This window comes from Bidens hawaiensis, unplaced genomic scaffold, assembly GCF_021521415.1.
Source record: "Bidens hawaiensis isolate Kalapana, Puna unplaced genomic scaffold, B.hawaiensis_p1.1 tig00023639_1, whole genome shotgun sequence".
Classification (NCBI taxonomy): Eukaryota; Viridiplantae; Streptophyta; class Magnoliopsida; order Asterales; family Asteraceae; genus Bidens; species Bidens hawaiensis.
In genome coordinates this window covers 148,357-160,950 of record NW_027493711.1, presented here as the reverse complement: position 1 = coordinate 160,950, position 12,594 = coordinate 148,357, and the positions used below count along the sequence as shown (strand labels likewise).

Genomic DNA, 12,594 nt, shown 5'->3' with positions numbered 1-12,594 from the left:
GATTATGTCGGTCAGATTCAAGCTTGTTTGCCGTCCCTACTACGTACCCAGCCCAAAGAATTGTTTTGTGTTCATACCATACCACACAAGAAACTAAAACGTTGACATTTATATCCTCGTCATATATGCTTCACTTAAGGGTAAAAATGAACAACATTTAAGAAATAAAGAGATTACAATTTTGAAAATCTGGATATTCTGATTTATTTCAAAGCATGTTATATACATTCACTTTCTATAACAGCTCAGTCCTGCATGATTCATGAAATATTTGTACTCTTATGTTACCAAACGCGATCCATCACGAATAATCACATACGCCTCATGTAATAAAAGTTGTAAGTCGCACTACATCTGACCATTTTAGTAAGAAAGTGACAATTAAATAATGTAAATATTACACTCATTTAATCAACTAAAATCCAGTTTTATCAATAAAAGGTGTTGATGCCAGAGTGACACCCTGTTGAGTTATTATAGGAGGCCAAGAGTCTTAAGCTGCTGTATGTGCTCTGGTGGGAGAGGTGGTGGGGTCCACTCAGATCCGGTTGTCTCACCGTCAACATCTTCCACCACGTATTCCTGTGTTTTATATACAAAATCAAAGTAGTACTTATGTTATAATAGAGGGCCTAGAGTGTATTCATGTTTTCTATTTATATCGCTTGTACATCGTATCATCAGACACGATAATATATACAAACATAATTACCAAGATTAACTCTCTAAGTTTCAAATTAATCTTAGTTTATCTTTTAATAATATCTTGGTATTTAAAAATAATAATAATAATAAAAATAATAATAAAAGCAAAAAATAGAGTACAAGTGAGTGTGACCATTGCATTGAGTGAAAGATGGAGTAAAAGATGTTAATGCAGTGCCGACTTGGCGAAAGATGCTACAAAGTGAAAGGGTATCGTTGCGCATGATCTAACAAGTCAAACAAAAAACTTCTAATAGTAAGACTATACCCACGGTCATCCTTCACCCTGCAGCATCAATCACAAGCTCAACGCCACATCAATATCTTCACTCCATCTTTCACCTTATTTAATTGTCACCATTCACTTTCACTCTTTCTTTCACTTTTCCTTTTTAAAATTTTTCTTTTTCTTAAATACTAATTACCTTTTAATACAAAAGATAAACACAGTGACAACAAACATATATTATTTATATTAAACAAAAATAATAAAAAATATAAAAATAGTAGGCTCGCTTAAGCTCGCGAGCCAACTTGAGCTTGATCAGGTTCGTTTATTAACCAAAGCTTGTTTTTAGGTTCGGGTTTGGGCTCGAGCTCAATTGAACTCAACTAACTCGAGCTTTTAGCGAGCCGATCTCTTGTAGCTCACAAGTGGCCTGGCTCGTTTTGACCTATTACCCAGCCCACCCATTTCTATGTTGAGAATATATGCAACAGAAAGATTGATACGACTTACTTTGGTTAGCATTCTTTTAGCTAATATGTGATAATGGCGCTGCCAAATCCTTTGGCCAACCATAGTGGCCACAAGCACGCTGTAGAATATGCCTATGACAGTGAACAGTCCAAGCACCACTAAAGCCATTATAAATATTAATGGTAAGCCAGCTTCACCTGCGCCACCTAAACAACCACACTCCCCGGTTGCACTCGCGCAGCTTTCAAAACAAGTGGTGCAGTCGGTCCACACGCAAAGAGTACCAGGCAGATGACAGTCTGCACAAACACTGCAACAAACATATGTTTATCCCCAAAACATCATACTAAACATTTGGACCCGCTATACAATTTCAGTCGACCCAAATGAACCTTTTTTACCCAAATCAACTTCATTTCGAATAATAGAGCATGATCATGATGCTTATTCAAAGCAACTAGAAGGTGAAGGGCTAAAGAAGAAGTGGTACAAAAAGGCAAAATTATTGATAATGATATAACAATATTTTTGAGCATTCACATTGGAGCCTCTATCTCCATGTTTTCTATATAATACAGAGAAAAAAGTAAAGAAAACACTAAAACACCACTACATTGGATACTCTATAATAGAGAACAATTTATAGAAAACTAAAGTACTTCTCTATATTTGGAGGATCATAGTCAACCCTATATATTTTGTTGTGAGTGTATAAAAATAAGGAAAATTAATAAATAAGTATTTGTGAGTAAGACAAAGATAGAGGGTCGGATGTGAGATGGTTTTGAAAAGTATAACAAAATTTAAAGAAAAGTGTGTTCTTATATAACCAATAATAATATGTAATAATAAAATTTTACCCGGGTTGACAGCAACAAAGACACAATTCCCGACAAGGCTGAGCAAGATCGTTACGGACTCGTCGATCATAACAAGTTATAAAGCATCCTGATAGACCGAGTAGTGCAAAAAACAATAGTGCACCTGCAGACAAATGGTAATAATATGTGATTAAATTAAATGAGTTATATCATGCAGGAGAAAGGGACTAACAAGATAAATATAATTTAATTGAATTTGTTATATCAAATAGAGGCCTAACTATTAATCTTAAATCTAGCACAACCACATAACTTGCCATCAAAAAGTATGCGATGCGTGGATTCTTTCTCTCTTGGAAATACTGAAATCCATGCAATATATGTGCATATGGATCTTTAAATGAAATAGAAAAAAAAACTTGAAAAATAAACATCAGTTATATCTTTACAAAAAACAAACAACTATAGAAGAGAAATGCGCACACACACATAAATATAACCTTAAATGATGCGAGAAACGGTCTAGAACATTCAATTATTTTGTGTATTTATCTACGATTTTAGCATGACCATTAAAATGGATCATGGTCACAAACTTGTTACGAAGAAGAGAGAGAGTAACAGGGGGTTGGGGGAAGGGGGTAGACAGCAGGGAAATTAATTAGCAATATAGAGATCATTTAATGTTTTACAATTACACCCATTCATTTAATTTTTAATCATAAAAAAACGGCTTAGATTGATTATTGCAGTATTTGTGGTTTTCACCGGCTTCCTTCTATTCCTGCTCAGTTTTTGTCTTCCTATATGATATGATAATTGAAATCATGAAAATAATCAATAACTGAAGCTTGCTATCATGGTAATCATGGAGCCAAAAAACTCATGAAACTTCCCATTTAGTCATTTTTAAGGACCCCAATCAAACTGCATAGGTATCAATGTATTCTATACTTGAGTGCAGGCTTAAGCAAATTTAGAGTTATTATTATCCTCTTATACATTTTTTACTCACACGAATTCTTCGAGCATGCTTGGGATTGAGTTTGAAAAATGCTTATTGGCTTTTTCAAAAAGCCAGGATTTGGGCTTTTTGGAAAAATGCTTTTTAACCCTTTCAAAAAGCTAAAATAAAAAAGATTTTTGTGATGGCCAAACACATTTTAGCTTATTGGCTTTTTGAAAACACCAATAAGCCAATAAGAATTTTTCAAACTCAATCCCAAACATGCTCTTCCTTCAAACAAACTTCAAGTTCTAAATTTAACTTTTAGAACAAAACAAGAAATAATCAAGAAGAAAATACCAGCATAGTGGACCTAAGACTTTACACTATTTGGAGTCCATATTAGTATCTGAAAGCTTACCACACAAGTAGTAGAAACTGGCTTCACTATCAAAACCCCAAGCAAGACGAAGCCAAAACTTCTTATATCCATCAATTAGATACACCAAATATGCCAATGAAGAAATCACCTGTAAAAACAAACAATATGATTATTATTTGCTAACATAATCTCCACAAGAGAAAACAGTATAAAAACATAGACCACGTGACCTACAAGCTGTACAGATAGAAAGATAAACAAAATATCTCGGGTCACAAAGAAACGAAACTTCATGGTTCTCCACTTCCTATCAGCAAGAACATGAACTCTCAAATGATACGGAGCCTTGCATGTTGTGCAATGAGCAAATGCAAACCCTTCCTGCAAAAAAAAAAAAAAAAAAAAAAAAACCTCATATCATAATTTCTTATTTGATCAACACAGTTGTAAAATTACATAACAAGACATCAACAAAGAAGCAAAGTTTACCTTCACGGAGCGCCAGTGATCAAGGCACTCGCGGTGAACATACTTTGATGTCCCTCTGCACTTGCAGGGTGCAATAAAATCTCTACCTGATGCAAAAAACAGAAAGTTTTTTTTGTAACAGAAAACATATGATCATCATTAAAGAGCAAAAATGTGATAAAATGAATGTGTTATAACAGTTAGTGTTTGCAGAAACCTGAATCATACTGCTAAATGCTAATATTTAATCTTTTAATCTGGTCATTGTTCTATACGCACTAGGCAATGGCAGTTAGCTTCTTTCTAATTATTATTTACAATAGAAGTTGTTAAAAAATGTTGCATTAACCTTATGAATACATCATCATCATCATCATCGTACTCAGTATATCCCACCAATAGCAATGCTATGGTAGGGTCTGAGGAGGGTAAGATGTAGACAGCCTTACCTCTATCCCATAGGGATAGAGAGGCTGCTTCCGGTGAGACCCCCGGCTCTATAGTAGTTTTGCATCAAGCCTTGGACATAAGGCACATAGCACTCAATCATCGGGACACCGGCTGATTGGTGCATGTGCCCTTGTCTAACCTTATGAATACCATAACCCCAAATTTTTATGCAAACCCTAGCATCGTAAAAGTGAAACGAAAATCACGTTACTAATTCAGTCTTATAGCAGCAAAAACATCAGATTAAGAAACATCAGTATTATCAAAATAAGCAAAAGCTATAAGTGAATTAGTACGAGTAGGAAATAGAGGAGAAGTGGTAGAGTACCATCGGTTTCGAGACAAATTCGGCACTGAATCTCTTCACCGGGACCGGCTTCTAAGTCGATGATGCTGTTTGGTTCAATGTTGAGTGATGGTGCAACCAGAGGCGATGGATCAGCGAGATCAGCCATAGATTAATATGAATATGAATTTGGAGAATTAATATTGGGAATGGATTTGGTTACAGAGTGGTTGTGTGCATCGGTTTCAACACTGCATTCAATTCAATTGGGATTTTGGGAATTATGAATTATGAATCGTACAACAGACAAGCAAGCACTCTTGTTGATTCACACCAAAAGCTATACCAATATTATTATTATTATTATTATTATTATTATTATTATTATTATTATTATTATTATGTTTGGTTTGCTCAACTGTTGCACGAACAGCAGTTTGGCACTTGGTCAACGGTACCCGGATTAGACCATGCGAGGCGGTAACTAAGCACAATCGGATGTCTTCTGGCACATGATATTCCAGTCAACAATGACTAATTTCGTAAAAAGTAAGGTATTGATAAAATCCATGACCCTCTTTCAATCATTACACAATTAGTGATTTAAGTGGGCTTTTTGATGGTTAAATGAACATTCATGAATCTTTATAAATTTGTTAATAGTGATATAATTGATTTTTTTGGTGTATAGATATTTGTTTTTGAAACCAAACTAGTAAATGAGTTATTTTTTCGGCTCATTACTCGAATAGGCTTTAAAACTGAATGCATGCATAGTGAAAGTTAATGACTTAATGTCGTTTAATGCTTGCTTGAATGAAAGATAGGATCTAACACAAAAATTTAAGTTAAATTTAAGCTAAGATTAAATTTTACATCCTTAAGACTTGAAAAATAGTATCCTTGTTTATAGCTTTACACTCATAAGTCATTATTATGCAAGAGACTAGTTCTTATGAAAATCATTTAAGAGGTGTTTGGGATTGCTTATATTATGAGAGGAAAAGTTCTATAAGTTACACTTTTGTAACTTATTATTAACTTAATGAAAAGTTATAAGGAGATAAAATAAGGAATCCCAAACACCCCCTTAATATTTTCATTTTTATACTTGAGAGATAGTTGAGGTAATATTCCATATAAGTACCCCTTTCATTTTAACTCTCGCTCATACTTCATAAACTTCTCTAACAACATCTTGTATGTGTCCCCCATTCGAGCATCGTTGTTGCATCTAAGATTCAAGTCTAGGTCCATCAGTTCCATTTCAATATATCGTTGTTACTCCATTCATTTAAGCCTTTACTTGTCATGCATGTATATAAGTTTTGTTGTTATCGATCCTAACTTGCCCCTATGCAAACCATATGTTTACCAAAACCGATTCGACCATGGCCCCGTCCTAGGTTAATGTTTTCACATTCTTTGGTCTAGTTCGTTAACCGTTAACACACGATCACCCCTGAAAATAAGTAACAACACAAAACAACTATATTAAGATATTAAGATATGTTTCAAATCAAAATATTTCTATACTAATAAATAAAATAACTTTGGTGTCACTTCCTAGGGTCCATATAGGATTTCTTTCACTTTTCACCACCACATTCATTATCAGCATCTCCTTTTAAAGTATTTTTAGTATTTATCAAACCAATCTAATATGTCAAACTTCTAAATTTGAATTATAATTTCAAATTTCATTTTTTATGAAGAATTTAAAAATTCAAATATTTTAAATTCTTCAATCAAACCTACATTCAATTTTAATCAATGAATAACAATTTGTAAAAGTAGCTTTACAAAGCCGAGTACTTTCTGAGTACTCCCTACAATGTATGGTGTCGAGATGAGTTTCTTTAACTCCGTCTAGTTACTAAAGATCGATCAGCGGTAGTCAACATCGGCCAAAATCACATCTGGTCAGTCAATTTGGGCCGATTTTGACTTTAAAAAAATAAAACATAATTCATATATTTTGTATGATATTAAAGAACGACTATCATACTTTTAATTAATGATTAGAAATTTTTTGAATAATTTAGTATTTAAAAATGTGTTTCTCTTATTTATATTAATATTCACCCATTTTGTTATAAATATTAGTAAACTTATAATGTTTGATATATATATATAATATTCAAAAAATTATTTTCTTTATATTTACCATGTCCAAGTACTCTTCAAGTACCCCCCCCCCCCCCCGAGTACACTCAACTTCTCAGTCGCCCGCCTAGGGTCCGCCTAGCGAATAGGCGGACGTTTGCAACCTTGATTTAATTATCAACTAGACACCTTGTGAGGTTGTTAGCTCGAATTATGAGTCCACTTGGGTTTTCGTCTCACCGTGTATTACGTAAAGAGTTCTGCTCTTATGATGGCACAACGACTGTCAAATGGCCACAGACAGTATGGTTTTCTAAGGGAACGACCAAAGTTAAACTCTCAAGCCAGTGTGGGCTCGGTTAAGACAACATAGTTTGCTGTAGTAGAGCAACGGGGCTCTCCAAAATCAAGGAGTGTGATGGCCACAAGAAAGTCGTTGTTGATAATGCATACACCGACACAATCAATAAAATTTTATACTTTTTGTTTAGAAGTTTCTAAACAAATTTTTTATTGAAAAGCATCTATTGAAGTCTTTAGATTTAAATATCAGCAAGTCCAAAACCATGTTCATAAAAAAATAAAAAAATAATAATAATAAGAATTGTTTTCTTCATGAGTAATTTTGATTTTGAAAACGCATGTTTCACAAATTAAGTAAACAAAATTTTCTAGTGTGACAGCAAAGTTAATTTTTAAAGTGAGATTGAGAAAACATCTAACTATACACTATTTCCTATCATATTATAACCCACAACCCATTTTTCTATTATAACCCATAACCCGTAAGACTTTATAAATTTTTGAAAAATATATTATTTTGTGATACGGGTTTCGAACCAAAAATCTCATGTTTCAAACCAAATATGCTTACCAACTCCACTAAAATAGTAATTGTGTTTGATTTCTTGACTTAACATATATAAATGTGATTTTTCTTCAAGTATAAAACCAAAATTATATTTAATTGTTAAACATTTTCATAATTTACAATATGACATTGTCTTCTCGTATTTGTTTAACACAACCATTTAAGATTGTTCATCGTTTCTCTCTTTATATATTAAAATATAACATATTTTTATTTATTTTATTTTACATCAAACCTTAGGCTTTGTAAATTTAGTTTTTAAATCTGTGATAACATTTTGTTATAAATATTATTTTATACATACGGTATTTAATATAACAACATCGGTATGAATATTTTATTTGAAATAAATCAAAAATCAAGATTTTGTTTTCAACTTAAAATTATATTACATAATATATCAAAAACTTAATATAAAAAATCATAAATAAAAATTATACACGGCTTCTAACATAGTGTATTATAAGTTTACAACCATAAACCCTAGGAGCAAAAAAAAAAAAAAAAAAGCAGTGTGCATTTTGAATGAGTAGCCGATGAAGGGCGACGCCATCCGCCCGGCATGGGTCCACCTGGTTTCTGCATTTCACGCCATGGAACCAACTGATTCCTTGATCTCCATTTCCAGGTCAGCCGAGCACACTGTTGAATAATAATGCCAACATATCTTTTTTCTAACATAATGTAATTGTTGTTTGATTTCAATAATAATATGATATAGGGAGTGCGGTGGAGGTGCAATCACGGAGGATGTTCAGCACTTCATTTCGGACCGCTGTATCACCAAAACCATAACAGTCAGTCAGCTTCTTATTATTCAGACAACATTGCTCTTGGTTCAATTATACTAGGGTTATTAATTAAGAAAACACAAATCATTCCTTTTATTTTTGTTATCACAAGTAAAAGGGATCTCATTATCAGTTGACTCACTCTCAAATTCATGAATCTGGTAAACAAATTGGATTTATTGCATATTACATAACAAACAACAATGTGATATACTGATATGCAACAAATAGTCAACCACCACACTAAAGTATGCCCAAGTTAAACATCTTTATTGAAATTCTATTTAATTTCAAACTTTTCATGCGTTTGCTGTAACATTGTAGCACTTTCCTGGTTCTAAATTGCATTGGTCAGCTTCGGGTTGTTTTTTAACGATAAAAATAAAAAATCTAAATTTTAATCATTAGACAAAATTTAAGAGAAAATGAAAGATAAATAAACTTAACGACAACTGTGAAATTCTTCTTTGCTTTCTATAATTTATTTATCCTTTTCTTTTATTAATAAAATTTTACTTTTTCTAGTTTTTGTTGTTGAAGAACAACCCGAAGCTGAATGATGCAGTTCTAAAGCGGGGCGGTACTACAATATGTAGCTATCCATCACAACAAGCAAATGGAAATTTTGAATTTAGAAACAAATTATTTAAAGATCTTAACTTGGTTACTTCATACTTTTATATGGTGGTGGACTTTTTTTGCGTATCACATTGTTTTTTCATTGTTGTGTTTGATGTTATAATTTTCTTAATTCACTGTTCTAAACCTGAACCTGAACGGTACTACAATGTGCAGTTCTCCATTACATCAGCCGTGTCAAGGTTAAATTTCAATTTTAGTATTGACTGTATGAATAATTTGTTGATGATTAACAGCACAATCTTTGAAAGACCAACTACCGTTAACTGTGATTTAATAACTATTCGTTTCTGTTTTAATGCCACTTTGAAGGATGGAAAAGGTCACACACCTTACATAAAGTCCTTCTTAAAGAAAGTTATACTTGAAGTTGAATCTGCAGCTGATGTTGTTATTGATGAACTTTATGAACAACTATCATTTTACATGACTTCATTGAAGGTATACATGCTAGCCCAATTTTCATTCTTTATTCTGTTATATAAGAGAAAAAAAAGGTTCATGCATATATGCTTTGTACTATGTAAAAGGGAGATGATTTAGCAAAGGGAACCTCAAGGGTAATTCGGGAAATTTCATTTCTATATCCAACAGGTTAGCGTATGTCAAGAATGATACATTAATTCATTGTGTTTGGTTTTAATTTTCAATCTATCTTTCAATTTCAATTTTGTTTTTGTGAAGATAATATTGAAGACCAAGTCTCCCAAAGTCCAAGGAAAGTCGTTGTACCTCTTAATTGTTCACTTAACATGCTTGAAGGAGATACCGGGTGCGTATTATTATTAGTGATATTATGTTTCATTCATTGGTCCTAGACTCCTATCAATGAACCTGATTTGATAATATTCATTAGAGAAACACGATACGTGATTTTGTGGGTTTCTGGATTATATATGCATTATGTGTATTGCAGTTTTGACGAGTAACAATTAAAGTATGTGATGGTGGTATGCTGTGAATTTGTGATCAGGTGTTCCATATGGCCCTCAAGCCTGTTCTTATCAGAGTTTATCCTTTCGTGCCCTGAACTATTCTCAATGAAATCATGTTTTGAGGTAAATACACATATCTAAATACAATTACAGTTTCATTTAGTGAAAGTTGGTTTTTCCCAGTTGATAGTTCATATGCCAAGTTGAGATCTTATGTGTTTTAGTGCGTGTACTGAATTGAACTTAATTGGAACACATTTATGCAACCAGGAAGTTTATTCTAAATATTGCAGATAATTGTGATTACACACTTTTAGGAATTGCAACAAATGTGTCAAAAAAGCTATATCTTATCTGAATATGACCAGCAAATTATTCAGAAATAGCATAACCATGAATTTTCACATTTAACGATCTTCATTTGGTTCATAGGCACTTCGAAAAGTGACCATGCATCGTATTGTTAATATGGCATACAATAGTTTGTGTGTGTACTTATCTCATATTAATGTTTTTTTTAATATTCTGATAACTATGAAAGATATTAAATAATATGATTGGTGGTCATTGTATTATAGGATTGTCTTTTGGGATTTAGTGTATGATCTAATTGTTACACACATGGAGTTCATTTATTTGAGATAGCATGTGGAATTTATGTTTTAATAGTTAATATCATGCAAGAACTCTTGACTTCATGGAAGTAATTGTGCAGGACAACCATGTCTCAAATATTCTGGCAAGTAGTAATGGAAGATGAAATGTGTGAATTAGGAAAATACATCTTAGGTTGTTGCATGTTTTATGTTTTCTAAATATCTATTTGAGTGGGATTTTACTGGTTACATTTGTTTGTTTAAGTATCTATTTGAGGCTACTGGCTACTCTACATTTATGATAAAAAAAAATGTTACCTACAGTGATTTTTTTTCTTTCTCTGTATGTCTTCTTTATCCATGAGAGCAGCTTGGTTCGGGTGTTGGTTTGGTTGGCATATGTTTGGCACATGTGAAACCTTCAAAGGCAAGTCTCTCTCTCTCACACACACAAATCATCAGCATCTTTTATCCTGTTAGATGTTTCTTGTTTTTGCTTGTGGTTTCTACTTTCTAGTTCTTGATATCTCATTACAATCTTGGTATAAACATATAAAATATATATTTGCATCATATGGATTTTGATACTACTACTTTAAACTAATTTATGCAATGCAGGTGGTTTTAAGTGACGGTGACCTATCAACTTTAGCCAATTTGAAACTTAACTTGGAGCTAAATCACGTGAATACTAAATTTGGTTCAAGTGAAAGCATTCTCGAGGATCCATGCAAGGTGAGTTGCATCAGAAACATCTTTTTTTATTATTGTTGCACCACACTGCCACAACTCAATCATTGTAGTAGGAATAAATGAAAATTAAAAGTTCAATAAAGTAACATCCACACATGGACTATCAATATATGTAACCAATTAGAAAACGTGATATACCGTGCATGCTTATATCTTGTAGAAAACACGTCATGTGTGCCCGTGTGTTTCTGACCATGCTGTTGACTGCAGGTCAAATGCTTACATCTACTTTGGGAATCTGCAGTTGAGAGTGATCTTCAAGACCTGATGCCAGATATAGTGTAAGCACTAAGCACCTCATATATGCAAAAAGTTAGTGTGTCAAATATAACTACAAAAATGGTTTTATGTCAATAATTGTCTAATGTTTTGAAATAGATGATTTACGAGGTCTTTATGCATCATAAATACACTTCAAATGACCTGCTCATTTGACCAAATATTCACGCAGGCTGGGTGCTGACGTCATCTATGATCCGCAATGCATTCCACACCTAGTTAATGTTATCGCGACTCTTTTGACTACAAAAAAGTCAAACTCCCTACATAAAGAGGTGCCAATTGCGCTTGATGATCAATCAAACAGTGATAGCTCAAGCGGATATGAAGAGTTTGTTCTTGCATCAACAACACAACCCGTTGCATATATTGCTTCTGTGGTTAGGAATATCAACACTTACAATTATTTTCATAAGGTAGCACTAGAAGCAAACCTCAAAGTTGTTGACATCACTGAAAATATCAAAATATTTAATTTTCTTCCTTACATGTTATCTTACCAAAGATCCTCTGTAAGACTGCTTGGGATTTATCAGGCATTTCATTAGACCAATTTATTGTATTGGAATGATCAAAAACTGAATTTGCATACTTACAAAAGTTATGTATTTTAAAATATGTTTTTTAAGTTTGGTAACTTTTTGCCAAATTTTGGTCAACTAATTGAATGATAGTAAAAAAACTTGGCATTTATAGCATTTATAGCTGCATAAAAGCCAGGCACTGTCTAGCTGGTTAGGCCCCCCCAGGTTTCACTGATTTAGTTACACAATAAGACTGTTTATTTTCTAAAACTATTAATGTTCTTTAAATTGGTTAAGAAAAATGCATGCAATGCTATGTCCTACATGTTATGTCAAGACGTG

The 12,594-nt window shown here is 32.9% G+C and overlaps 2 protein-coding genes across 2 annotated transcripts; one reads left to right on the top strand and one right to left on the bottom strand.

The window, feature by feature from the left end:
- Positions 1-208: 208 nt before the first annotated feature.
- Positions 209-4,930, bottom strand: LOC143567796 (uncharacterized). The gene is made up of 7 exons (XM_077054110.1): positions 4,801-4,930; positions 4,044-4,129; positions 3,789-3,935; positions 3,594-3,702; positions 2,266-2,389; positions 1,445-1,715; positions 209-582 (listed from the first exon to the last, which is right to left on the bottom strand). The coding sequence occupies exons 1-7, from the start codon at positions 4,925-4,927 to the stop codon at positions 475-477; spliced, it is 972 nt and encodes a 323-aa protein (XP_076910225.1). The 5' UTR covers positions 4,928-4,930; the 3' UTR covers positions 209-474.
- Positions 4,931-8,236: 3,306 nt separating this feature from the next.
- LOC143567795 (uncharacterized) lies at positions 8,237-12,276 on the top strand. Its single transcript, XM_077054109.1, has 10 exons — positions 8,237-8,363; positions 8,457-8,532; positions 9,478-9,606; positions 9,696-9,759; positions 9,850-9,937; positions 10,139-10,223; positions 11,064-11,123; positions 11,315-11,431; positions 11,660-11,730; positions 11,901-12,276. Exons 1-10 carry the CDS (start codon positions 8,272-8,274, stop codon positions 12,274-12,276), a joined length of 1,158 nt encoding a protein of 385 aa, XP_076910224.1. The 5' UTR covers positions 8,237-8,271.
- Positions 12,277-12,594: the final 318 nt, after the last annotated feature.

What these genes read in the sequence shown, in the direction of transcription:
- LOC143567796 (XM_077054110.1), bottom strand. Translation starts at nt 4,927, where the DNA reads ATGGCTGATCTCGCTGATCCATCGCCTCTGGTTGCACCATCACTCAAC. An exon ending in ATCACTGGCGCTCCGTGAAG is followed by an intron (nt 3,936 to 4,043) that starts GTAAACTTTGCT and finishes TTTTTTTTGCAG; the next exon opens with GAAGGGTTTGCATTTGCTCA. An exon ending in CTAAAAGAATGCTAACCAAA is followed by an intron (nt 583 to 1,444) that starts GTAAGTCGTATC and finishes TATAAAACACAG; the next exon opens with GAATACGTGGTGGAAGATGT.
- LOC143567795 (XM_077054109.1), top strand. Translation starts at nt 8,272, where the DNA reads ATGAAGGGCGACGCCATCCGCCCGGCATGGGTCCACCTGGTTTCTGCA. An exon ending in TTCTCGAGGATCCATGCAAG is followed by an intron (nt 11,432 to 11,659) that starts GTGAGTTGCATC and finishes TGTTGACTGCAG; the next exon opens with GTCAAATGCTTACATCTACT. An exon ending in GACCTGATGCCAGATATAGT is followed by an intron (nt 11,731 to 11,900) that starts GTAAGCACTAAG and finishes ATATTCACGCAG; the next exon opens with GCTGGGTGCTGACGTCATCT.